Genomic DNA, 25,147 nt, shown 5'->3' with positions numbered 1-25,147 from the left:
TTCAGCCGGTTTGCAGGCAGAACCAATAAAAATAAAACCAAAAAAAAATTGTACAACAAAATTGCAAAGTAAACTTTTTAAAATCAGGAATAGGGGCACAAATAGGTGAAGAAAAATCCGAACCAGTTGCAAAGCGCCAGCAGCTGATCCACCGGAAAAACTGAAAAGCGCGTCAACACAACCTGAGCAAAGGACCTGCAGCCGGGCACTGAAATTCCAGGAGCAGGCCGCCTGCCACGGACGTCAACTTATGTAAAGCCGACTGCCGACTGCCAACTGCGAACTTCGGCCCACATCGCGCCGCTCTCCCCCCTCTCGCCACCACCCCACCACGTTTTCACATTTTCCGGCATTACTGCCGAAGTAAGTGCGTGCGAGCGAGACGCCAGCAATGCAATTTTGCGGGCCAAAGTCAGGCAGTTAACCAGCAGGCTGGTCCGCTTCTTCTTCCTCTGCTGCTCCTGCTCCTGCTTCTTCTGCCTGCTTCCTGCTGCCTGTGGCTGCTCCATCAGTTTGTGTGTGTGTGTCTGTATGTGTGTGAGTGCTGGTGTGCGTGTGTGGCGCCTGCGCACTCAGCGCACAGCTGACGGCGGCAAGGACCAGGCCCGAAATCATTTAATATCGGGGAGGTGCAAAAAAACTAATCTTTACAATTGTTTTAAACTTACATTTTAACGTAAGTTTAAAAAAACTTTTTCAACTTTTTTACTATACTATTCTATATATGGGCTTTACTATTTGTGCATAGTACTACAGTTTCATTTACTTTAAGGTTAAGAGATTTTTGAAATATACGATCACTTTTAATTCTACGATATAATATCTATCTTAAGATTGAAAAATATATATAGCTGAGTTCCCACTGTTTTTGGTTCAGTCTCAAAATATGAAAATTAAGTGAACTATATGATTTTAGCAAGCACATAATGTGCAGACCTATGAGACCTATGAGACCTAATCTTGGGGTTGACAAACTTTGCCACCTTATGTAACGTGTTGCTCCCCGAGATTTTGGGCGCCCGAGCGTAAACCGGCCCTGTACTCAGAGGTTAACCTCTGTTGCTAGGCGCCCGACGCAGTCCCTCCACTGCCGACGCCGGCAGAGCTGCGCCGACTGCAGAGCCAGCTGATTTTTGTGGCAGAGCCGAGGAGCAATGGAACGGGGATTTTCCCGAAAAGTAACGGCTCTTTCGGGAAAAACCGTTTTCCGTATTGATTTCGGGGGGCGCTGCATGTGAGCTTTCCATAAACCAAATATGCATTCTAAAACGCCCGATGAAAGGAGTAGTTAGCTGCATAGGGAAGGGAGGTGTGCGGAGCGGAGGGGAGTTAAAAGAAAAGATGAAGAAAACAAGTTCTGGGCGTACAGTGGGACAAGTTTAGAAGTTTAGTAGTGACCACTGTGCGGCAGCAGTTGAGCTTCTAGTTTCGCATTTGCAGTAAACCCTCCTCTCTCTCTCGTGCTCTCTCAGAAAACCTGTTTTTGAGAATCGTTTTTTATAGCTTTTGCCACTTGCCACCAGACCAGGCCAAAAAAAAAAAAAATAAACAAAAAGTATTTCACAAGTTTTGTTTGCTTGCTTCTTTGCTGTTAGTTGTTTGTGTTGTCGTTGTTGCTGTGCTAGCTGGTTGTTTCGCTTCTGTTTATCATTCACTGTTGTTGCCACCGTTTGGCGTTTACCTTTTGCACAATCTTCGTTTACATGAAAGCGGCGACGACACGCGACCAAAGGCACACACACATTCGCACCTACACCCACACACGGACGGGGAACGCGGACAGACACACGGATACACGAGCGCGAACTCGAGCTAACGGTAACGGAGAGAAAAGCGAGCACGTCCACCCGCAGCAACACTCGAAGAGCATCTGAGGCAGTGTTGCCAGGTGGCGCGGCTCAAGGCCCCTTCGGTCCGCTTATTACTAAAAAATCCAAGCACGTCAAAAGTGGGCGCGCGGTTCAAAAGGGCATAACTCTATTATTGAAAGGATCATAAAAACAAATCACCAAAATGGGCGTTCGTCTATCTTAGATTATAACGTACAACACACAGCCAATTGAACCTATTCAGCTTATAAGCTTAGGTACAACAATTTTTTTTGATATAAAGAAAAAATTTAAGTGTATTATTTTTCTAAAAAAAACATATATTTCAGTATGCTAATTTATAAATCCAAAACAACTAGTCCGGCAACGCTGTCGGAATATGTCAAAGGCTGCCACCAGGCGTACAATTACTATCGACAAAATTAACGAGGGATACTGAATAATTTAAGCTGTGGCGCCCTTTTTGAATCGCTTTGTTGAATTTGTGCAATTAATAGTAAAAGCATACTCGCATTGTAATAATCAAAGCATGAATTTATAAGTTCCATGTACAATTAAATCCAGAATAATTAATTTGTATTTTTTGTCAAATGAAAATGCCTTGATATGGATTTTGATTATTTTGACGATTGTCTGACAATCTTTGCCCTGCCTTCTATGAAAAATGTTTAAATATGTTACTATAGCCAAAAAGTGGGCGCTCTTAACCAAAGCATTTATTTTTTATGAAATATAACTACTTTTAACTAAATTATATTTTTAAGCGGCAATCGATATTCGATTAGGCATTATGCCATCTCTATGTGTAAAGTCAGTATTAACGCACGCGAAAATAACACTCAAAAGGGGAGCTGGAAGGTAAAACGGGTTTCGTGATGCTGGTCACACTTAAACGCGAGTACATATGTATATATTGTGAGAAATCGGGTAGTTTTAAAAAAACCACCAAGCGAGTTGGACGCGTTACTCTTTGTAACGGATCTCGGAACGCCGTGGGAGTCGGAAAGTCGGAAAATCGCTGGACGCGTGTTCGTGCGTTTGCATGTGTGCGTGCGTTCGTGTGTGTGTGTGTGCGAGCGGGTGAGCGAATTAAAAATAAATAAATCGCCAAGTCTGGCCCAAGAAATGTGCGCTAATCAAAGAAAATGCCCCCGATTAAGGCCAATTGAGAATTGTGGCTAAACAAAATATTCAACGGGAGTTCAAGTGAGTGCCAATTGCGGAGACAAAATGGCTGCATTTCAACGCATTTAATTTACTGGCAACACATAGCAAACGAGAGAGAGATGGAGAGAAATGGAGAGTGGCAATCGGAGAACACAACATAAAAGAGAGAGCATAAAAGAAGGATAAGAAGAAACGCACGAAAATAAGTAAACATACAAAAACATTGTTAAATTAGCCCAATTGCAAAGATAAACTCAACATAATAATATTCACAAAAAAAGTGCATTGTTTATTTATTTAAAATGGCATTGTAAACATATCGCCTTGCTGTTTTCTTGTGGCACGAACAACAACAATCTTGAAAGCAACAATAATTAATTTAATGCATTTTATTGCGTTTGCGCCGCAGCTGTCGCTCTCTCCTCTTCTCCTTATCCGTCGCTCTTCGTTGTCTCTGTTGCATTAGCTCTTCCTCTCTCGCTCTCCTCTCTGCGCTTGCTCATTGCCTTTGTCGAGTGCAAGAGGCCAATAGCTGTTTTTGTTGTGATTTTCTGTTTGTTTGTATTGCTAATGTTTTGGTTTTCCAACCATTATTAAACTTATTAAGCAACACAGACTAAACATTAATATTACGTAAAAATAAAAAAAAAATGTATGAATAAAAATAAACAATAAAACACAAATATGTTATTAGTATATAATTGATAAAGTTGAATCAAAATAAAAGTGCCGATCTAATTGTCTCACTCTTCTGCCTCCAGAAATAAACAATCCAGTGAATAAACACAAATAATCATCCAAAAAGGAGGATTTTTCTTTTTATTTTCGCTTTTAATTTATTAACGAGAAAGTATTGGAATAAAATAAAAATATAAGAAAAAGTGTACGTGACAAGAGCTCAAAGAGAAGTAGCAAAAAATAGCAAAAATAATTCGTGCGTGCGAAAAAGTGCTGCGAAGCTTTATGGCCCATGCAAAAAGTGCTAAATCTGTAAATGGCATGGAAAGTGCAAAGCTCTGATTAAAAACCCGCGAAGATTGGAGTTCGCGAGGTGCCCAAAAACGCAACCAACTACTGCCCAAAGGAAATTATTAAGACCAACCAACGACCTTCGAGGAAACAAAAACAAAGCAAACAGAAATTTTGTGCTAGTTCTGTTTAGTCGACACCATCCACGTTGGATCCCTATCGCAAATAATGTCATCAAAATGTGCTTTCAACATTGTATTCGTATCGATCATTTTCATCATCATCGTAAATGGTAAGTTTAAACATTAAAACTTGTTTCACTGGCTTAAGCCTTTAAAAAAGAAAGCCTGTTAATATATTGTTATTCTCCCTTAACATAAAGCATGTCTTTTATTTTGCACTTGACTCACTGGCAACTGAAAAAACCACAACAATCAGGGCTTAAATGAAATACAGCCAAGGGTGCTATAAATGACCCATAGACAATAACATTGGAGTAAGTGCTCAATCAGGCGGAAACAAAGTTAACATTTTCACCCAGAACCCTTCGAGCTACAAAAATAATTACGTACTTTGCCTGGATAATTGACGAGTGAAGGATTCCGGGGGAGGGTATTGTTTTGAGGGTGGAGCACAGTTTGTTATAATTTTGGTAGACACTTTGGGTAATTGTCTCTTGCTTTTCTCGCCGCACAAACTTCCTTGTGGGTGTATTTTGTTATTAAACAAATGGGTTGCTTAGCATAATTAATTTCATTTTGCTATTGTCACTTCAAATGAATTCAGAATGTTTTTCTTGTGACCCAGAGTGTTTGCTTTCAGTCAGTCGTGTTGCCTTTCAGCATTATTCTCACTTGCAGGTGCCAAGGTTTCAAACTCGACCGACTCTAATAACACAATATACATAAACCCGTGAATATACTTTTCACATAAGTTAGCTACTCATATGTATATGTACGTACATACATATGTACATTAGGCATTCAGATTCAGATTCTACCTATTCATTTCCACAAAGCAAATCCATTGTTGGGGCAAAAAGAGCGAAGAAGGTGGAAAGCATAAGGTATAACGTGAGTCATGAAAACCTGAGTAAACCTAAACCTCTGGGGACTCATCCATTTTTATTGTGAAATCGTTTGCTTGGGTTGAACAAAGGGGACTTACAAAATTTTAAAACTACATACTTCGGTATGAAACACTTTTTAGAAAAAACTCATTTGGTTATTGCAAATAATTAATGGATCAATCAGAGTTGTGCTACTTAAATTATGAATAAATATTGGGTTTTATTTTATTTAAATTTTAATAAAAAATGTATATATATGTAATTGACCGTTTTCTTGCCACTTCAACTAATTTGTTTACTTGGCAAGATTTTCCCAAGTTCAACGTTACGAAATTCGAGGCGGGGCAAGGGCCCACAGCAACAACAAGAACCACACCAGCAACATCCACTCTTGGCTAATTAGCCAAAGTCAAGCAACATGAACATGGGCAAAAACACCGAGGATAGAGGGCCAAGAATCAAACCAAGAAGATGGCAGAGTGGCGGAGGCGAAAACTGGTTTATCCACTTGGCCGGCTAATCTGACAACAAAGAAAGAGAGCAGACACAAGAACCGAGAACGGAGAACCCAGAATCGAGGCGAATAGAAAAGGCCAGAGAAAAACAAAAAATCAGCGAAAAAGGTCAATGTCTCGGCATTATCTGTCTGGGCTGTATGTAATCCATATAATGATTGAAAATGGAAAAATTATAAAAATATATAAGCAACAGCTTTGAAGAAGAGTTTTCTCCTGCTATACAGCAGCGGAAGCGAAGGAAATAAATATACAAGAAGTTGTGTGAAGAGCAACAGTTCTGAGATAGAGAAACAAGATACAGCTGGGAATTAAGATAAAGATACTGTATTTGTATCTCAGTTTCAGCTTGAGATTGCGGCTACTTTTTACGTAACTTGTCTGCATCTGTTTGGTTTCGCTTTTTTTTTTCTTAATTTAATTTGTTGTGTTGGGCTTTATATAAAATAAAAAAAGATTCTACGCAAGCTGACGAGTGAAATGAATTTGTAGAGCCCATCTGGTTTGTTCTGGATTTTATTATTGTTATTGATAAGCTGTTCACAAAAAGTTGGTTCAAATATAACTTTAGTCGGGCAAAAAGCTGTCATAAATCACATATAGGAGATGCGGTCCGGGGATGGGAAGAAAGTTTAGGATGACAGGGCCCAGAGAACAATGGACACTTTGCCCGGGCATTTATGCAATTTTCCTTTGCTTTATTTCCCGTACGTGCCGAGTGCAACATAGTAAACAAACAAATAATGAAGCCACCATCGAAATCTAGAGATGACAACGTGACCGTGGATGAAGAGCATCGTGCTGTTTCATAATATACAAACAAAATGACCCACACAACGCGGGGGTTTATTTGGAAAATCCGAGCCAGATGATAGACGCGTTTGCTCTGTATTTGCCGTCGTATCTGCTAGATACAAATGTATCTCCCATTGCAAAGTGTGTTACTATTACCAGGCGGCTGACATTTATTGTTTGCCGAGTGCCTGCCAAATAAATGAAATAAAAAGTAATAAAAAATGAAATACATGTATGCATTTATATGCGAATGTATACATGCGGTGAATAAATCCCTTAAGCTTGTTGAATGACTGAAGCGCCTGGCACTTCAAATTGATGAGTAGCTTTAATGAAAGGGCGTGACTTGATGTAAATTGCCCTCTTCTAGGGCGCTGCACATGCAGATAAATGTAAATGGGTTTTCCGAGGGTGAAAGCAATGGTTGGATCGACACAAATGTCGTTATCCTGGCAGGTGAAACTCGTGTTGGCAATTTCCGTAACTGACTTAAAGGTTATGGCGTGCGCATTTCAATATGCCATTCATTAACATAATCCTCCAAATGTTTGTCATATATATTGTTCTATATGATACTAATATAAGAATTTTGTATTTTTATGAACTTATCTAGTTTTGTGGTTTTCTGGTACTTTTTAGTTTTTTTCCTAAGGGTTTATATTGTATTAAAAATATCTCTCAAGGGCATATGTATATGGATTTAAAAATCATATATTTTGAGTCATTACAAATTTTTTTAGATTAGGTTATCGCACTTCCTTTAGATAGTGAATAATGCATGCTTTTGTAACCTTCAATTCAATCAGGAAGCCCAAAGTTAGCCACTATAAATGCGCTTAAATTGGATTTTATGTGAGAATTATGCTGCCTCATTATGCCAAATGGCCTAAATAACAATCAAAGCGGGACTCGCATGACACCAGTGGTTTTGGGGGGTGTTTGAGGGCGGAGGTTTGGAGCTTGGTAGAATTTAATTAAATTATTAAAGTTACGCGGTAAGCCACAGAGATACGAGGGGGATACATAAACAAACAGACGAGCATCAGACAAAGGCATAAAAACTTTTCTTTTCTTTCATTTCCCCTTTTTCCCATTTCATTTTTTTGTTTCCCTCAAGTAAAGTCGCGAAGCATAAACAAACAGAAGCCAAACGATTCGCCAAGACGGAGATACATTATGCACAGACGCAGCTACAGATACAAGATACACCATACACCATACACACTACTCACCATCGCACAGCAACAAAGCGAATGAAAAAACAAACAAAAATGAAACGGGGAAGCGCTGATAAAGGAGAAAACTAAGAGAATAAGACCAAGTCAAAGAACATTTTCGTGCTGGCATTCGCTTTTCGCATTCGCATTCAAGTGCAGATTCACATTCATTTGACTTGGGCACAGAATTATGCACATACATACATAAGTATTTTCCGTATGTACATATGTACATGTATATGCATAGTTTCGTCCTTTAAGCCCAGGGATATTTTTTTTTTGGTAAGAACTCCGCTTCTGCTCTTCTCTCGCATCTTAGTTAATTAAATATGGAATCCCACAAACTGGTGGGATGCTTAGTGAGCAAAAGTTGCAGTATTTGTCTCATTTTTAATAAAATTAAGTACATAAAAAAAGAAACATTTTATATTATTCTCAAAGTCTATTGAATACTCCTTAATAATTAATTTTATATATCCATGTACACTTTTTAAACAATTACTTTTACTTTTTTCTCTTGTGGGTTAAAAAATTCTGATTTTGTGAAATTTCTGCCTTTCATTTTCCTCATTGTTGCGTCTTCATTTTTATGCGTTTTTCCACTTTGTCTGTCTCGCAATTTTCTTATTGTTGCTCGGGGTTACGACGTCTAAAGTTGGCTGGAAAATGGGAACGGGTTGTGGGGAGGTCGATGATGATGATGGTGGGGCGGCGTTTGCTTTTATTTTTATTGTGTCTCCACTCTGCCACAGAAGTCGTCATTTTTGTGCTGCGCGCTTTTCAGGGGGTATATCTATCATCATCCCCTTTCGGCTTGCGCCCTTTTGGGGCCCGGCTTTTCCGGCGTTTTTCGTCGGTGTGCCAAAGTTGATTTTCATTAGTTTTAATGCCGCTCATTATGATTCGGGGTCTGTCTGTCTGTCTGTGTCTGGAATCTCTGTCTATCTGTTTTTCCCGTGCCTGCGGGGCACAAACTCGCAGCCCAGGCGACACCGTGCACGCAGATTGCTGCCAATAAAAGCCAACTTTCGGCCAAAGAGTCGAGTCGTGTGTGTGGTTAAATATTTCATTTGCCATTCCGGGACTCAGATATCCAAAAGGAATGTGTGTGGATGTGAAAAGTTTTCACGTAGATGATAGCCTATTTTACTTTACTAACAAACGAAAAAATGTAAGAAAAAAATATTTATATACATCCAAATACGTACGAAAGATTTATTTTGACAGAGTACAGAACTAAATAAATCAGTTTGTACATTTCAAATGTGAAAGTTGCAAAGAGCATTCTCTTTAATTACTTTAATCTTAGTATTTATTTTGCAGGAATAATTCAAAGTGCACATATGTAAATATTGCCAGCTGCAACAGCACATAGTTGCAATATTTCTGCTTTTTAAAATCATACGATATCTGTCTCTTTTGGCCTTTTATGTATGCTGACAATACAACTGAATTGATATGCAGCAAATAGATACCAAACATTTCCATAAAAGCAGCCAATCAAAAAATTTAAAAATGGGTCTGCCATGTCTGTTTTTTTCCTCAATCAGAAATGACACTAAAATGTGCATCAACTGTGATTTAAGTACCGAAATCATTTTGAGGATACTACAGACCACTATTTGCATCAGTCGATGAAGATTACCGTTTGTACACTAGTCAGTAAAATAAAATACCTTAGAAACTATAACATTTAATATGCTGCAAATATATGAAAATGGCAACCATAAGGAAGCAGCAATGTTGTACAGCTGATAGAAGTAAAGGTTTTAATAATTTTAATTAATATTTTAATTACTTGTTTATAAAACCAAAATTGGTAATCACAGTTTTTAACAATTTGTCAGTGGAAATCTATCCAAACCGCAAATTTACGCGGTAATAAATAGTCTTCATAGATCTGATTTGTTATGGATTTTATTTCAAAACGTTGAATTAGTCGATTTTACCGAAAAATTAAATTATTCAAAAGCCATTGTGTTATATGTCTGCATGTCGGTTTGAAATAAAATGACTAAAATCAATTTAAATAGACATTAAAACTACTTTTTAATTCGAGCATATACGCATTTTTCCCCCAAATCGGATCAACATTTTGGCGAGTCAATCAATGGGCAGTGTTAGATACATAGGTACCAGCAATGCTTCAGTTCACTTAAATGTGATTTATATGCCATACATATGTATGTAGGTTGCCAAGCTCAAAGAAGCTGGGTCCGCAAAAATCGAATTTTTGAAATTTGAAAGTTGGAATCGTTTGCCCATCGTTTGCCCATGTTTGCCCACCAATTAGTTTTTTTTGCCCACGTCCAGTTTTCAAGATATGAAATTTCGAAAATTTTCGAAAATTTTCGAACTTCAAAAAGTTGAGTTTTTTGAAATTTTTTTTTTTAAATCGCAATAACTTCGTTTGCCCACGTTTGCCCACCCTTTAGAATTTTGAAAAAACTTTTAGTTTAGAAAATATAAGCACTTAAGGAATTAAGCATTTTCCATACCTCAAAACTAAAAATTTTCAAACAAAATCGTTTGCCCACCCTCTAAAAATGCTTTTTATCGTTTGCCCACCCTTTAAAAATTGTTTTTTTCGTTTGCCCACCCTTAAAAAAAAATAAAAACGTTTGCCCACCTCTTAAAACTAAATATTTTTAAACAAAATCGTTTGCCCACCCCCTAAAATTGCTTTTTATCGTTTGCCCACCCTTTAAAAATTGTTTTTTTCGTTTGCCCACCCTTAAAAAAAATAAAAACGTTTGCCCACCTCTTAAAACTAAATATTTTTAAACAAAATCGTTTGCCCACCCCCTAAAATTGCTTTTTATCGTTTGCCCACCCTTTAAAAATTGTTTTTTTCGTTTGCCCACCCTTAAAAAAAATAAAAACGTTTGCCCACCTCTTAAAACTAAATATTTTTAAACAAAATCGTTTGCCCACCCCCTAAAATTGCTTTTTATCGTTTGCCCACCCTTTAAAAATTGTTTTTTTCGTTTGCCCACCCTTAAAAAAAAATAAAAACGTTTGCCCACCTCTTAAAACTAAATATTTTTAAACAAAATCGTTTGCCCACCCCTAAAATTGCTTTTTATCGTTTGCCCACCCTTTAAAAATTGTTTTTTTCGTTTGCCCACCCTTAAAAAAAATAAAAACGTTTGCCCACCTCTTAAAACTAAATATTTTTAAACAAAATCGTTTGCCCACCCCCTAAAATTGCTTTTTATCGTTTGCCCACCCTTTAAAAATTGTTTTTTTCGTTTGCCCACCCTTAAAAAAAAATATTTTCAATTAAAAATTACTTTCAGTAAGCTGTGGCGCCAATTCACACGCACACGTGGTACTTGCCGCATTGACAATACATACATACGTACATATTACAAAAACATTATGGTGTATTCTCCTTATGCTTCACTAGTTCCTTATGCTGAGCAACAACAATTTCATATGCTTAACAGTTACTTCGGTGTCCGACTGAAAAGCTACATAGCTAAAAATCAGTCGTATGTTTCGTTGCTAGCAAATTGGTTAACATACATACAACACAGAAAAAAATAAAAACAATTGTGTTTGCTTTACCATATTGTTATCCAACATAATTTGGAGTTTTCAAAAGCATTAAAACTATGTATTTTCATTTTTTTTCAACTTGATTTTTTCAGTGCAGATAGGAGAACCGAAAATGTGTATGTGTGTTTTTTTATATGTATATGTTGGTTATATGCAACAACACCTCTGGCCTTTGACAGTTTTTTGGGAGTAAGAAAGAGATAGAGAAAGATTTCCGCGTAAATTATGAGATGCAAGTATGAAAACTGATGGCAGCGTCGTTTTGCTTATGTCGATGGAGGTGGCAGCGCACCTGTGACAAAGGGTTAATTTCTTAGGTAAATTGTTTTAAGAATCCAATTTTATGCGATAAAAAGCAATTTTAGGGGGTGGGCAAACGATTTTGTTTAAAAATATTTAGTTTTAAGAGGTGGGCAAACGTTTTTATTTTTTTTTAAGGGTGGGCAAACGAAAAAAACAATTTTTAAAGGGTGGGCAAACGATAAAAAGCAATTTTAGGGGGTGGGCAAACGATTTTGTTTAAAAATATTTAGTTTTAAGAGGTGGGCAAACGTTTTTATTTTTTTTTAAGGGTGGGCAAACGAAAAAAACAATTTTTAAAGGGTGGGCAAACGATAAAAAGCAATTTTAGGGGGTGGGCAAACGATTTTGTTTAAAAATATTTAGTTTTAAGAGGTGGGCAAACGTTTTTATTTTTTTTTAAGGGTGGGCAAACGAAAAAAACAATTTTTAAAGGATGGGCAAACGATAAAAAGCAATTTTAGGGGGTGGGCAAACGATTTTGTTTAAAAATATTTAGTTTTAAGAGGTGGGCAAACGTTTTTATTTTTTTTTAAGGGTGGGCAAACGAAAAAAACAATTTTTAAAGGGTGGGCAAACGATAAAAAGCATTTTTAGAGGGTGGGCAAACGATTTTGTTTGAAAATTTTTAGTTTTGAGGTATGGAAAATGCTTAATTCCTTAAGTGCTTATATTTTCTAAACTAAACGTTTTTTCAAAATTCTAAAGGGTGGGCAAACGTGGGCAAACGAAGTTATTGCGATTTAAAAAAAAAAAATTCAAAAAACTCAACTTTTTGAAGTTCGAAAATTTTCGAAAATTTTCGAAATTTCATATCTTGAAAACTGGACGTGGGCAAAAAAAACTAATTGGTGGGCAAACATGGGCAAACGATGGGCAAACGATTCCACCTTTCAAATTTCAAAAATTCGATTTTTGCGGACCCAGCTTCTTTGAGCTAGGTTGCCATGGTTGATGGAAACTAAAATGAATGTGTAACAATCTGAGTGACGTTTCCTGAAAGAGTGTATTTCATTATCATATTTGACATTGAGATCGATGTTTAGAAGCACATTACACATGTATATACAAGAAAATTAATGAGAAATGCTATTTAACCTTTATACAATTATTAAAAAGTAAGTTCACATGAGAACATCAAGTGGAATTGAGAAATTGAACTAAGTCTATTAATCAAATGCAATATATTAGTAAAATGCAACCCTTTAGAAACAACTTACCTATGCAGCACCACCAAAAAACCACCCCCAAAAATTAACCCCATAAATTGACTGTACATAAAATGCTGTCAATTAAAGTTGTGGCACACTTAGAAGAACAATCGTTTTGAAATTATTTATTAGTTTAGACTGGATTAAAAAACATAGATTTTAATGCATTGAAATAAAAGTTTGACTTTTAATTCAACGGCTACTTAAAAATTACATCTATGACTTTTGGATAATATCTAATATAATGTTCTTTTTATGTTATATTTTGTACTTCACTTAATAATCAGAAAATTAAATTATTTTGTCTGCATACCCATATTTATATGCCATGGTTAACATGAATAACATAATTAAATTTTTTTGTTATCACTTCGTAGAAAATTTTTTCATTTTGTTAAGCATTAATTTTACGTGTCAGCGAATAAGAATAGAAACAAAACCACATTTTACGGTGGATATAAAACATTGACAGCCAAATGAAAATAATTGTTACAAAAAACCTATCCGCGAAAATTTACTTGTGCATGAAAGTGCATTTACCTGACGATCAAAATATTTTTGGTAAGTTTTGGTTCAGAATGACAGCAGCTTTGTTGGATGGTATACAATTTGACCTTTACCAAGTATTGTTCTCGTTGGCTTGTCGGAATGTCAGGAAGGAAACATTTTGCGTTTTCGTCTTACTTTTCTTTCCATCACCGAAAAGCTGCACTCTGCTTGCTAAAGTGTGTTTTAATTTGAATACTTTGGCGTGTTTTTGTACTGCAAGTTACCCCCTTTTAATAAAAGAAAAAAGGACCTGAATGGGGGAGATTCCTTGCTGCTTGTCAGGTTTTGTGTATTGCTCAAAGACCAAAATCTTTGAGGATAGACTTAAAACAAAACCGTCGAATGCCGCTTACTTAGTGTGAAATATAAAAATGTTGTGTAAAAATGTATCGATATAAATTGGAAAAAAAAATTTGTTACCGAAAAACTTTTTAAAATTGAAAATTATATATACTTAAAAGGTTCGAAAACGAGTCTAGTATCTCTTTTTACTCTACGAGTAACGAATATAAATTCCAGGGAAAACCAATTTAACTTATGAACTAAAATTGAAAATGTTTCCTTTTACTTGCAGGTTACGCAAAAGATATTTCTGGAGTTAAAAGAGGTAAGCTTTCGTATAAGTTAAATTGATAGGTGATGAACTGGATAATAAAATACATATAATAATGTATTTTCAATGTGCTAGAAACCCGATACAATTGTACAATTTTCAGCTACTTGGGTAAAATTGAAGTTCAGTTGAGTGGTCGTAGTAGGTCAATTTTCGAAATATTTTATTTATTTGAATTTGGTCTCGGAAGCCGATTTTATCTAAAAATGAATTTATGCAAATTGTGGTTTGAAATGTATTTATATTTGTGTACAATACACTAATAGCTTATGTATTGATTTTAAACCGTTAGTCTGTTGCGGTTTCGTCATTAATTAATTTTTGGCGATCAGAGACTGCTAAATGCTGAATCGGAAAAGCCAAAAGTGCTTGCAACTCCCTTAGTTTCAACTCAATAATTTTTTTTTTCCTTAGATGCCCGCACATTTGGCCCATTCACACGCCGGCACTTCGGCACGGCTCTCCGTGGGGCAATTTATAATATGTGGTGGCAAAGGAAGTAGAAAAAAAGAGTAGTTGGAAAAATGCCCGACGTCGAGTAGCTCTAGAATTCGTTTAGGCTGCCCCACTCTTACGAGCCAACCCACTCGAAACTCCGGGCTTTTCCTCAACTCGTTCACGTTTTCCAACCATTTCTCCACCTTTGTCACCTTTTTGCTCCTCAGCCTTCCCTTTTGCAGGTTGCATCGCTGTTGACTTGTCAGTTGAGTGACGGGCAAAAAGAAAAAATGCAAAGAGCTGTAAAAGTAGTGCCTTTTATTCTGTTTTGTTTTTCCCGCTCATGCAAATGTTTGGGTCACTCGACAAGGCGTGGCACACATGTATTAAATATATATAAAATATATATACGTCGCTGTTCGATTTTTTATGATTCAATTTTATGCTTGTAGCGGTTGTGGTTCCTGGCCAAATGGCATAAAATCAATGAAGCTGCGGCGCATTTGGGTGGAAAATGGCGGCCATTTTGAAGCGCCCCCGCCCTCTCGATTGTCATTATTTATTGAAAATATAGTTTGATGAGTTTTTACTTGGCCAACGCCAAGGGAGCGTGGTCGCCGGTTTGCGAATGCTGCAGACCTCTTTCCGAATCCCGAATCCCGAACTCTGGACCCCGGAAAACTCCTTCTTTTTCCGGCAGTGTTGTTTTTTCCGCTGCGGTCAATGGAATGGCTTTTGTGTCTGCCTTCTGTCTGTTTGCCTGTCTGAGCTTGTGTGTTTTTTAAAATTGGTTAAATCAGCAAACTTTTCCCCAACTCTTTTTTATTTTTATGTTGCGCCGCAAAAGCTTTAATTTATTTTTAAGAATTTTTTGTCGGCGGTAGATGAATTCAAAATGGACAGGTAAATGTGCATATTATTGTTTAATTTTTATTCTAATTTATATTAATTTAATTTTATATGTTAAATATAAAAGTGGCGGTGTATGATTGCCTGTCTGAATTTTTGTGTATATTAAAATTAAATAAATCGGCAAACATTTTCCCAACTCCAGGAGCTCTACCTTTTTATTTTTTAATCCTCTTTTTTTTGTAAATTGACTTAAATGTGCGAATTTTTGTCCAATAAAATTCGAACTTATTTTAATTAAATTTGATTTGCCAAATCTTTTTAGCGCTAAAACTACGTTGCAAAATGAACATTGTATCATACTCATTGCATTCATTTGGTTTTAATATGTTTTGGAATGATATAAATTGCGATCAGCAAAATTGTCAATTGTTTCGTTGTGGATTTCTTTTTATTTGCGTTGAATTCTAACTGCCTAATTAAAATGGCTGGTATTTTTTTCGTCACCTGGTTTTATATGTCTTCTTGACCATGTGCATTTATCACTGAACTGTAAAGAAGATACACGTCATTAAAATCAGTCTGCCGGCATTAAACTATAGTCCATTTCTTCCGCTTCATATTACAAATCCGCTGATACGATTATGTGGCGGCTTCTAGACAACAACTAGGCAACAGAGTAAAGAAATCGAATTGGTGTTGGGAATGGGAATTGCTGGCGCATATATCCATGTGCCTTGGAGCGAGGGGTCATAAAAAAGCGGAAAAAAACAGTGCTATTCCGTGGGGTATGACCAGTTAATAGCATTTCCCCCCGGTTACGCCCACGCAATCGACACAATATTCAAGAGAGTGTGTGCAACAGCTTTGGACTTTTTTTTTTATTTTACTTTTTTCTCCATAGCCTGTGTGCCAAGTATCTTCCCCGGTTCGCGGTTGAATCTGGAGTTATGCAGTTTTTCAACGGGCAGGAAAATAAGGGAAGTATGAAGAGTTGATTGCACTACCGGATGGGCAAAAAAAAACATACATCAAGGGACAAGATAGTTTGAAAAAAGGCTATGCAGATGATAGGGTTACATGAAAGGAAAAATATGCAAACGAAAAGGTTGACCGACTGATTAGTTTGCGCTCCGCTGCTCTCACGGAAAGTGAAATAAATAAAGTGACATGTGGGAAGTTTGTTTCGTAATATAAACTTTATATACTATATATACAAACTTGAAGGTGTAAACTACCACCTTATCACAAGATATATAACTATCCACTGTAGAGTAAGCCATATTGAAAACAGTTACTAAGAGAATTTGTTAACAAGCTTGTTAATTCCCTCGATATTTGCATGATAATTTCTTGATCCTAAGCAGCATAACAATAATCGCTGGAGCGGTTTAATTTCCGTTGTTCAAAGCATTTTCACCAGCTTTCCTTGCTGTGAAGCAGATTGCAATCCTCAATCCTCAACGAACTAAAGAGCTGCAAACATTGTGCTTGAAAACTTTCTGTTGCCGGGTATTGTGCACTTGCAATTTTTTGCTTTTTTTTTTTTTAATTTTTCCCCCATTCCTTTTTTGCAAACAGATTTGCCCGTATCAGAGACAGAGCAGACATTTCTGGAGTTTGAGCTAAATGCGAAGTGGTGGCAGGCTGGTAGATCCTGTCGAGAATGGGATAACTCCCCAGTTCCCATGGCCATCCTGCTATTTAGCCATGTTTTGTTTGTTTTTGTGCTCTAGCTGCAGTTTGAGTGCTGCCATTCTCTAATATCCCCCAGAATTTCCCTCTTTCGGTATTCGTATTCGCTCTGCAGCCAGTTTTATCTTCAATACACGCTCATTTACTCTGTCTGATGGCTTTAGGGTATATTCATATCCGTTGTGTTTTCAGACAGGAAGTCGCGAACTGGGAGCTGAGTAGCTCAGCGATATGTTTGCATTCCGCTCCTGATTACACTGAAAAACTAAAAACTATAAAGCTCTCTCTTGAAACAATGCTTATAGTGAATTAATTATTTATTTAATACGAAGTATAATTTTTTCAAAGACAAAAACATTTTCATTTTAAAATTCCTGAAAAGTTGTTTTTGCTGCCATTTCCTGTCAAATGTTTGGCAAAAAACCGCGGATAAACCACTGTCTTCATAGCAATACGTACTTAGTTGAAAAATGTACATTATTTGTACATAGATAGGGCTGTGCATATTTTAAATCGGATCACCCAAATCCGCTGCCGGCATTTTCGCTAATAAACTTTGTCGCCGGGGATTTAATCAACTTTATTTTATTGTTCATCCTTGCAGCCAAGTCTGGCCCATCCTTTTTTACGAGTAGCTTACTCCTTTCTGAGCCACGGAACCCCTTTTTGTTGGCCAACTGGATTTTCATTCCATTTTGCGCTCTGAGCTGCCGGCTCCTATTGAATGGCCTTGTAGGGCATTGAGAACATTGATTACCAAATGTGAGGCTTAAATGTCTGGTTTGGCTGCAACAGTCCATTCAGTTGTTCTGCCCTTGCCATTTATCGGTTTTGTTAAAATTGCGTTTTATTGCATGCCACGTTTTCATATTGATTTTGTCATTTATGAGGCGCTTTGTTAGCTTATCAGTGCCAATGCCGTATTTTCTTTTTTATGGCGGACTCTTTGCTAACACAAAGTATTAGTAGAATATTGTGTCTTTTATGCATATATTTATAGTTAAGTACTCTCATATAAACAACCACAATTGCTTTCCCTTTTAATGAGTTACAAAATGAACCAACAAAATCATGATATAGGGAATATTATAGATATTCATGATTAGCCTACGCACTTTCACCACAAATACCTACACACCCATTCCAGCAAGTAACCAACCAGACATTTTTTCTGGGACAATCTGAAAACTCATTACCCAGCGCTAATCAAAGACACACGCAGAGGGCCAGCAAACGTTTTTACGCCGGGTAATTAGGATGTTGGCAGTGCCAAGGGGTGGTCCACATGACCCACCCACGAATAACTCAGTTATCAGACACGAGCTGGCTAATAGAAGCATTATGCTGCAGGACTTCGCCTCCGCAAGTGTGTAAAAAAGGACGGAAAAAGAATGTATTTATGTATAGCTCACGCAGTGGGTCGCAAACACGCAAGCGAACTAATGTACACAACTTAATTATCAAAGGAAAATCGCAGACTTATGTATGAGATGCTCGATATAAATAATGGCCACCAGACAGGGGGCGTCTCGACTGGAAGGGGGTATAAGCTAACGCATCTTTAATGAACAACGGCCTATATAGAAGCTGCCTCTTCAAACAAGAGAAAAACTAAAGTTGAGATGGGGATTCAAATAAACTGCCTCATACTTTAAAATGCATAAATGGAGAAAACATTACTAGGGGCATATTTAATATCCATATCTTTCTCATCCATGGCTTTAAATGATTTTTAGTGAAGGTAATAATGTTTTATGTATCAGAAATGGATCAGCATTTTGTATTTTGTAAAGGCTTACAATTTGTTTACAATTTCGAGAAAGAAAAGGAGTAATCTTTGTAAAAGGATTTTGCAATATTACGAATTCACAATATTTTCGGTTTATATATTTTTCAACAGCGGCTGCATTTCTCCTGCAAGGGGGGGAACAGTAATTCTTTTTTTGTGTTCAGTTTTATTTTTACAATTTCATCGTCCACTTGTTTTTGCGTTCATTGCTGTCCATTTTGCAATCTGTAGCTCCCCCTCGTTTTTTCTTTCTGTTTTCGGTTCGTTGGAGCATTCGCCGTGTTCATTGTGCTATGCCGCATGTTATTAACCCCGGACAGAAAGTTTCGATTCAAAAGATCGATAAATTACAATCGAGGGCTGTGGACTTAATCAAACTCAACGGAGATAAACCCAATTAGCTAAAAACAGCGGATTAGGCAATCTGATGAAGGGAATTACCGCTTTCAACTGATATACGAGCCAGTTATCGCGTTTTTGCTGTAATTTTTTCGTAATTCCCGATATTTATTCATTTAAAGGAATTTTAAATTCCACTGGTTTGGCATCTTAGCATCAAACTTTTTTCAATTTTCCCGTATCAAACATTTACAGAGCTCTAATTTTAACTTTGTTTTCGTTGATTTTCCTTCAACCCCACAATTCTTTTCAATCAGCCAATTTTTCAGCATTGCCTGCGAAAAGCCAATAAAACGCGCAGGGAAAAACAAATAAAAAGGGAAATAAAACACCCACAAAAGTCACGTTAATGCCGCCTTGGCAATTTCAATTTGTGTTTTGAACAATTTAATTTTTAAGCCGTCGACGGATGCAGTTGATGATTTTTCCATTTTTGGGGTTGCGAAATATATATATACACATATATACATACGTATGTATGTATATATGGCCACCAAATACAATCAAAAGCTAAAAAATCTATTATTCAGGACCGCCGTTCCACATTGTTTATTCAGTCAAAGCTGAACGAAACAAACAAAACTGAATAAAAAAGCAAAGTGTGGAAACTTGAAACTGAAAAAAGGCAATATTGCTGTGCAAAGAAGCTTGGGAAAAGCGAAAAAGTATTGAAGCGCATCTCAGTGAAATTTTCTGTTGTCGTCCACAACAGAATAGAATGGCAGTGGAATACTACCGGCTCAGCCTTCAGCTTCAGCTCCAGCTTCAGCTTCGGCTTTAGCTTCAGGATATATCCAAAGTGTCAGATGTGGAGAGGAGCTGAGGATTTCCAATTCCACAATTCTCTCGGCGCAAACGAGCAGGCATGCGACACAGAATTGAAATTGTTGGGTCCCCCAAAAAAAAAAAAAGAAAACGAAAGAAAAGAAATTAAGTCTGAAACATGAAATAAAGATGAAGTGCCTGTCGAAGAAGCTGACTCAGTCAGTCAGTTAGTGCACTTTGTGTTTGGGGGAGTAGTTGTCGGATTTCCAACTGGGGTTGCGATTGAAAGTGGGTTTCGAGGGATTGGACTGTGAAGGTTTCTCTTGTTTTGTCGTTTCTGCTCCTGGTGATGATGGCTGACGAGCCAGTAAAAATTAAAACTTGTTTACGTGGCGCATTATTTTCTGTTCGGGTGCGTTTTATAACACCATATTTTACGATTGCAAAAGCAATTACACGGAGGGTATTTTCTTTAAAAAAAAAATTTTGCAGGTTAATTGAATAAATTTAAGTTAACTAGAAATTAAACATTTCTTGACCCTTAAAAAATGTCTTTTCCAATTTAAACTGACGACATCTCCATCTATTTTATATTTGCCATAAATCCAACTTTTCCCGTTACAGTTTATATCAATTGTTCTCAGTACATTCTGGGTAAATATCTGGCATGTCTTGTAGCTTAAAGTCGTTGTCTTTGCTCGACGTCGGTCCGACTATTTGTCTCCTTCAATTTGTAATCATTTAAATTGATTTTTCTTGTCGTTTCTTTCTGACGTCGCTCAATCTGTCCGCCACTGCGCTCCATTGAATGCCTTATCCACTCATGGCTCTTTTTAATTGATGAATTTACTGACTGCCATTCCAGACATTGATAGGGATAAGCATCTTAACCTTTTTATGACTTTGAGATGCTGGCTGTATTTCAAGGGAAAACTACTTACAGGCACTTTTCCTGCTTCGAAATTGTCCTTTAAATTGATTTTATAATTTGCTTCGGACGTTGAACCCATGGACTGCAGCAGAAACAAGCAGATTTATGAACCGATATCTTTGGTTAGTGACGTCAAGAACAACAACCAAGCCCAAAAGCCGCCCGAGTTGAGTAAAACTTCCTGAAGTGTGCCTTGGTTCAAAGCATTTACCAAAATAAAAACCTTAATTAATATTGCATGTCACACACATACTGCAACATGGGGTAGGCAGGACTCGAGGGCACAATATAATTGAGATTGATGCAATTGCATATAAAATTCATATAAATTACTTGAAACTAACACAAAGACTCCTCCGACTCCATCGGTTCATCGGGCTCCCAACTGCGACAGCTCTGCTCCAGTGTTGTTCGCATTTTGTTGGGCAAAAGGGCGAGGAGCGGGAAGCGGGAGTGTGTAGGAGAACTCGTTTGCCCAAATGAGTCATAAACACTGAGGAGGCCAAAAGCGAGTGTCAAATGCACACATGTGCACCATCATCACGATTGGGATGAACCAAACTACATTTGAACTTGAAAAAGTTTTCGCCGAAATGTGTTTTCCGTCTGCCAGCGTGTGGAAAGTTGCTGGTAACTGCAGGTAACTTATTTGCATAATGAAATAATGGATGTGTGTTGCATTATTATCTACTGGGTTAAAGCTGTTGAACCTTGAAACAAGTTGTATTTCAAACGTAGTTTTGCATTACCGAGAATATGAAAAAGTTGTTTAGTACAATGAAGATTAGTGAAGATTTCAATAATTGTTAGCCTGTATTTTTCAAATTTCACTTGGTCCACCCTAAACACACTCCAGCGCAGCAGGAGAAGGCTTCAGTTTTCCTCCATGTTTGTTATATATCGCCATCGCCAGCTGCTTTTGATTAGCGCCTCCCCAACTATGCATCCCGATACATACATTTATGCAACCCATTTATGTATATCTACATACGAGGATGGAAGAAAAAGTACTGGGCGTTTGGTTTTTTCAAACACTGCTTAGTCAGCAATTCAACAAATATGCAATTATTACAAAGAGCGATTGTGGAAGTTACCACCTGCATATATTCAATGTTTGTATATTATAAATTATTTTTGAGAACAGTTTCTTAACTTTTCGAGCAAACCTCTTGTGTTCAGCAGGGGTCTGCATGCAAGGCACAACAAAATGGCATTTGAAACATGTGTCAAGTTCCATGCACTTGTTTATGTTTGTCGGCCGAATTTCCCGCTCCAAGGCCCCACCCCAAAGTCCTTCTACCCCACTGCCACCCTGCCCCTCCCCTTCCCCTCTCCCTCTCGCCGCTCGCCAAGTTTTTCTGCCAACACAACTACAACTAAAACGGAGAGCAGACTTGACTTTGGCTTATTTATTGTCATGTGCCCATTTGGCTTCCTTAGCAGCTGAGAGCGCCTCGTGAAACGTGTTTGTTGATAAACAGAGCCATGAATCATTTCTCGTCACCGTTCCCCATCCCCAGCGCAACACCCATTCCCCCTGCCACCCATTTACCACCCTCTCCCCTCTGCCGTTTTGCTTGATTTGCATATGTGAGCGTGTGTGTTCTGCACACAGAATTTTCTTGTTGCGCTTTTTATACCCATTACCCTTGGGCAAAGCGGGTATATTACATTTTGAGCAATTTATGTTTGATTATTTTTAATGGATTTGCTGTCATACAATTCATACTTAGAATTATTCCACTAAAACATTCTTAAATTTCTCCAATAAAAAAGGGTAACTTACTGTCGAGTTGGCATTTCTTTCTTGGTTTTTTTGTATGATTTGTTGACGATTTTCACGCCTCGTTTGGCTAAGTTTCGTTGCGTTTCGCTTTTGAGCTTCTACTACTGTTTCGAGAATTTCATTTGTTTCCCATGTATACATGTCGCAATTTCTGTTGTATCTATGCGACTGGCTGACTGGAGACCACTGGCTGAATGGCTGACTGGCTGACTGCCTGGGTTGTGTATGTTATCTCGACAGGGCTACATGTCCATTGAGCTTTTGTGTTTTGAATTCGCTCTGGGGAATTGGTGGGGTTCTGCCTTCTCCCATTGGGAGAACTGCGAAACTCTGAGCCGAGCCCAGCGGCATGTTATGCTGATAAACACGCATAAAATTCATAAATTCGAGCTGCGGATTTAGCTAGCACGACATTTTAAGCTGTTGAAATATATCACAATGTTTTGTGAGTAGCACACATTTGTTGAATGTCTAATGAATCGGTAGTTTTGTGGCAAGGATATGAAGAAATATGTCTTGAATTTAAATGACATTGAACAAACAAAATGCGCAATGATTCACAACTAAGATACAATAAAATACGCAACGTATTAAAGAAAAATACATTTCATTTGTTGATAAGTTGGTAGAATGGATATTTGGTGTTGATCCCTTGCGTTCGGGAACATTTTTTGATATAACCGTTTCTTAAAATATCTCTTAAATCCAGATAATATCCCTTAAACACTGAATCTTTCAATTGAATTATATCCTGTCACTTTAGTTTATTTTCGCCCCAACTTCATTTCTAAGGTTCCTTGCAGCGATGTCGCTTCGTAGAACTGACACATTTAGCAGTCGTCATTTACTTTTGTTATGCTAATCTGCTGCCATGGTGGATCCAGCCACTCCCTTCTGCCAGCTGCCACGCCCCTTGTCGCCCATTGTCGGGGTAACCCTAATAAGCCCTATTATAACGCTTTGCTGCCACCGTTAATGCCCATCGCTCCAATTATTTTAAACATATTACAAGCAGATTTGGCACAGATTACAAATTAGGTTGGATGCTGCGGCTTGTTGGTGTGAATTAGTGTGGGAGGTGTGTAGATATGTAGTTCATATAGTTAGTTTGCCGGGGTAGTGACTCTCGTAACTTTGAAGTGTTGCGAACTTGGCGCACTTGATGGCACTAATTTATGCAGGGCCAACAATGCCACACCGCATAATCATGATCCAGACCGCGTGGCTAATTTGTTTATAATTTTCATAACTTAACGTGTGCGCTAAGCGTAACTCATTTCCTTTCCTTGGCCATCCATTTTCCCGCCGCCCCGTATGACTGTCATATATTTTGGATCCCAAATACGCATCTGTGGGTTTCCTTTATTATCTGCATGCCATGTGTGTCTGTGTTTTCATTTTTGTATTTTTTTGTGCAACACTTGGCATCGCACGACTCGACTCTTGGCATCCGTGGTAGGGGTAATTTTGCCGTCATGTGCTGGCAAAATGCAATTATTATAATTATTTTTTGTTAAACGTGCCAGAAAAAAAAGATTGAAATACAAAGGCTTGTAAAAACAATAGCAAAAAAGCTAAATATGTATATAGGCATATATGAAAAAGTGAAAGTTGCGTAAATTTATGCTCTGAAAAAACGTTGAGGTTATTATTATATTTTTTTCTTAAATTGTTCTGATTTTTATTAATGATTTTGGCTTCATAAATGTATAAGGGGTCACACATGTTTTATAATTAAAATATTTAAAAATCAAATCCACATATTTAAATTTCATATTAATTTTGTTCAGCCTGAACTATGAATGGTAAAAAATATTTGTTTACATTCATTTATTTTTTTTTTAGCCTGAACTATGAATGGTAGAAAATATTTCTTTGTATTCCCCTTAAATTTGTTATTTAGTTATATTATTTATGTTATATACAATTCTCCTTGGCGCACATAGCAATAATAATGGAATTTGTATCGTGAAATGTGCCACAGAATTCCTTAATGCTGTGCTCTGAAACTATTCATTATTGAAACGTGGGGGAAGCCAGCGACCAGGATATCTACGGCAAGGCACCCACATCCAATTTCGCAAGTTACGTGACTTGGACAGCATTGACCGTTAAACCGAATGTTGCATCAACCCGGTAATTAACGGTAAAGCGCTGGTCTAAAGAGGTGGCAGGACATGGGGAGGACCTTTGTTGACGACGACGACTGTGACTATGCCTCTGATTCTGACTCTGACTCTGACTTTATCGACAACGCGCACTGTGTTTTGTGTGTGCACTAGTTAACGCCGTTGTTGTCCTTCGTAACTGTCGGAACCGACACCCATTCCTCTGGGTGAAGTCCTGCTTTTGATTGGCATACGCGGGATGGATGCCTGCGTATATAAACGTGACCATAACCAAAATCCCCCCTCGCATTGCCTGGCCTGGCCCCTTGCCCAGAAAACAAGCAGCAGCTGGGGGCGACACGCACCAAATGGCGACGTCTTGTCGGCCGTTGAATGCCGCATTTCATTAACTAGCACAACGGCATCGGCAACTGCAACTGCATCCTGCATTCAGCATTCAGCAGTGTGCATTGTGCACGTTCATTGTGCGTGTGCATTAGCGATCCAGCCCAAGGCCTCCGCCCTTCCACCAACTGCCACCCACAGCCCACAGCCCACAGCCCTGAGCCCACAGCCCAGATCCCATCACCCA

The 25,147-nt window shown here is 37.8% G+C and overlaps 2 protein-coding genes across 7 annotated transcripts in view; one reads left to right on the top strand and one right to left on the bottom strand.

Moving 5' to 3' along the window:
• LOC120444025 overlaps positions 1-1,861 on the bottom strand; it is a 42,748-nt gene extending 40,887 nt beyond the window's left edge. The window contains exon 1 of one of the 2 annotated variants that reach the window (XM_039623528.1): positions 1,682-1,861. The gene's annotated coding sequence lies outside the window, so the exon portion shown is untranslated. Of the gene's footprint in view, positions 1-123; positions 188-1,681 lie in introns of those variants that run through there. The other variant, XM_039623529.1, reaches the window with a different exon arrangement.
• Positions 1,862-2,749: 888 nt separating this feature from the next.
• Positions 2,750-25,147, top strand: part of LOC120453525 (disintegrin and metalloproteinase domain-containing protein 10) — an 84,536-nt gene continuing 62,138 nt past the window's right edge. For 4 of the 5 annotated variants that reach the window (XR_005616547.2, XM_039638587.2, XM_039638511.2 and 1 more), the window contains exons 1-3: positions 2,750-3,035; positions 3,758-4,257; positions 13,757-13,789. Coding sequence is in view for 4 of the 5 variants with exons in the window: in XM_039638587.2 (XP_039494521.1) it covers positions 4,194-4,257; positions 13,757-13,789 (97 nt within the window). In the remaining variant the exon portion in view is untranslated. The remainder of the gene's footprint in view (positions 3,036-3,757; positions 4,258-13,756; positions 13,790-25,147) is intronic. The other variant, XM_039638429.2, reaches the window with a different exon arrangement.

Source organism: Drosophila santomea, chromosome 2L (assembly GCF_016746245.2).
Source record: "Drosophila santomea strain STO CAGO 1482 chromosome 2L, Prin_Dsan_1.1, whole genome shotgun sequence".
In the NCBI taxonomy this organism is placed as follows: Eukaryota; Metazoa; Arthropoda; class Insecta; order Diptera; family Drosophilidae; genus Drosophila; species Drosophila santomea.
The sequence above is the reverse complement of the archived record's forward strand: the minus strand, read 5'-3'. Positions and strand labels throughout refer to the sequence as shown.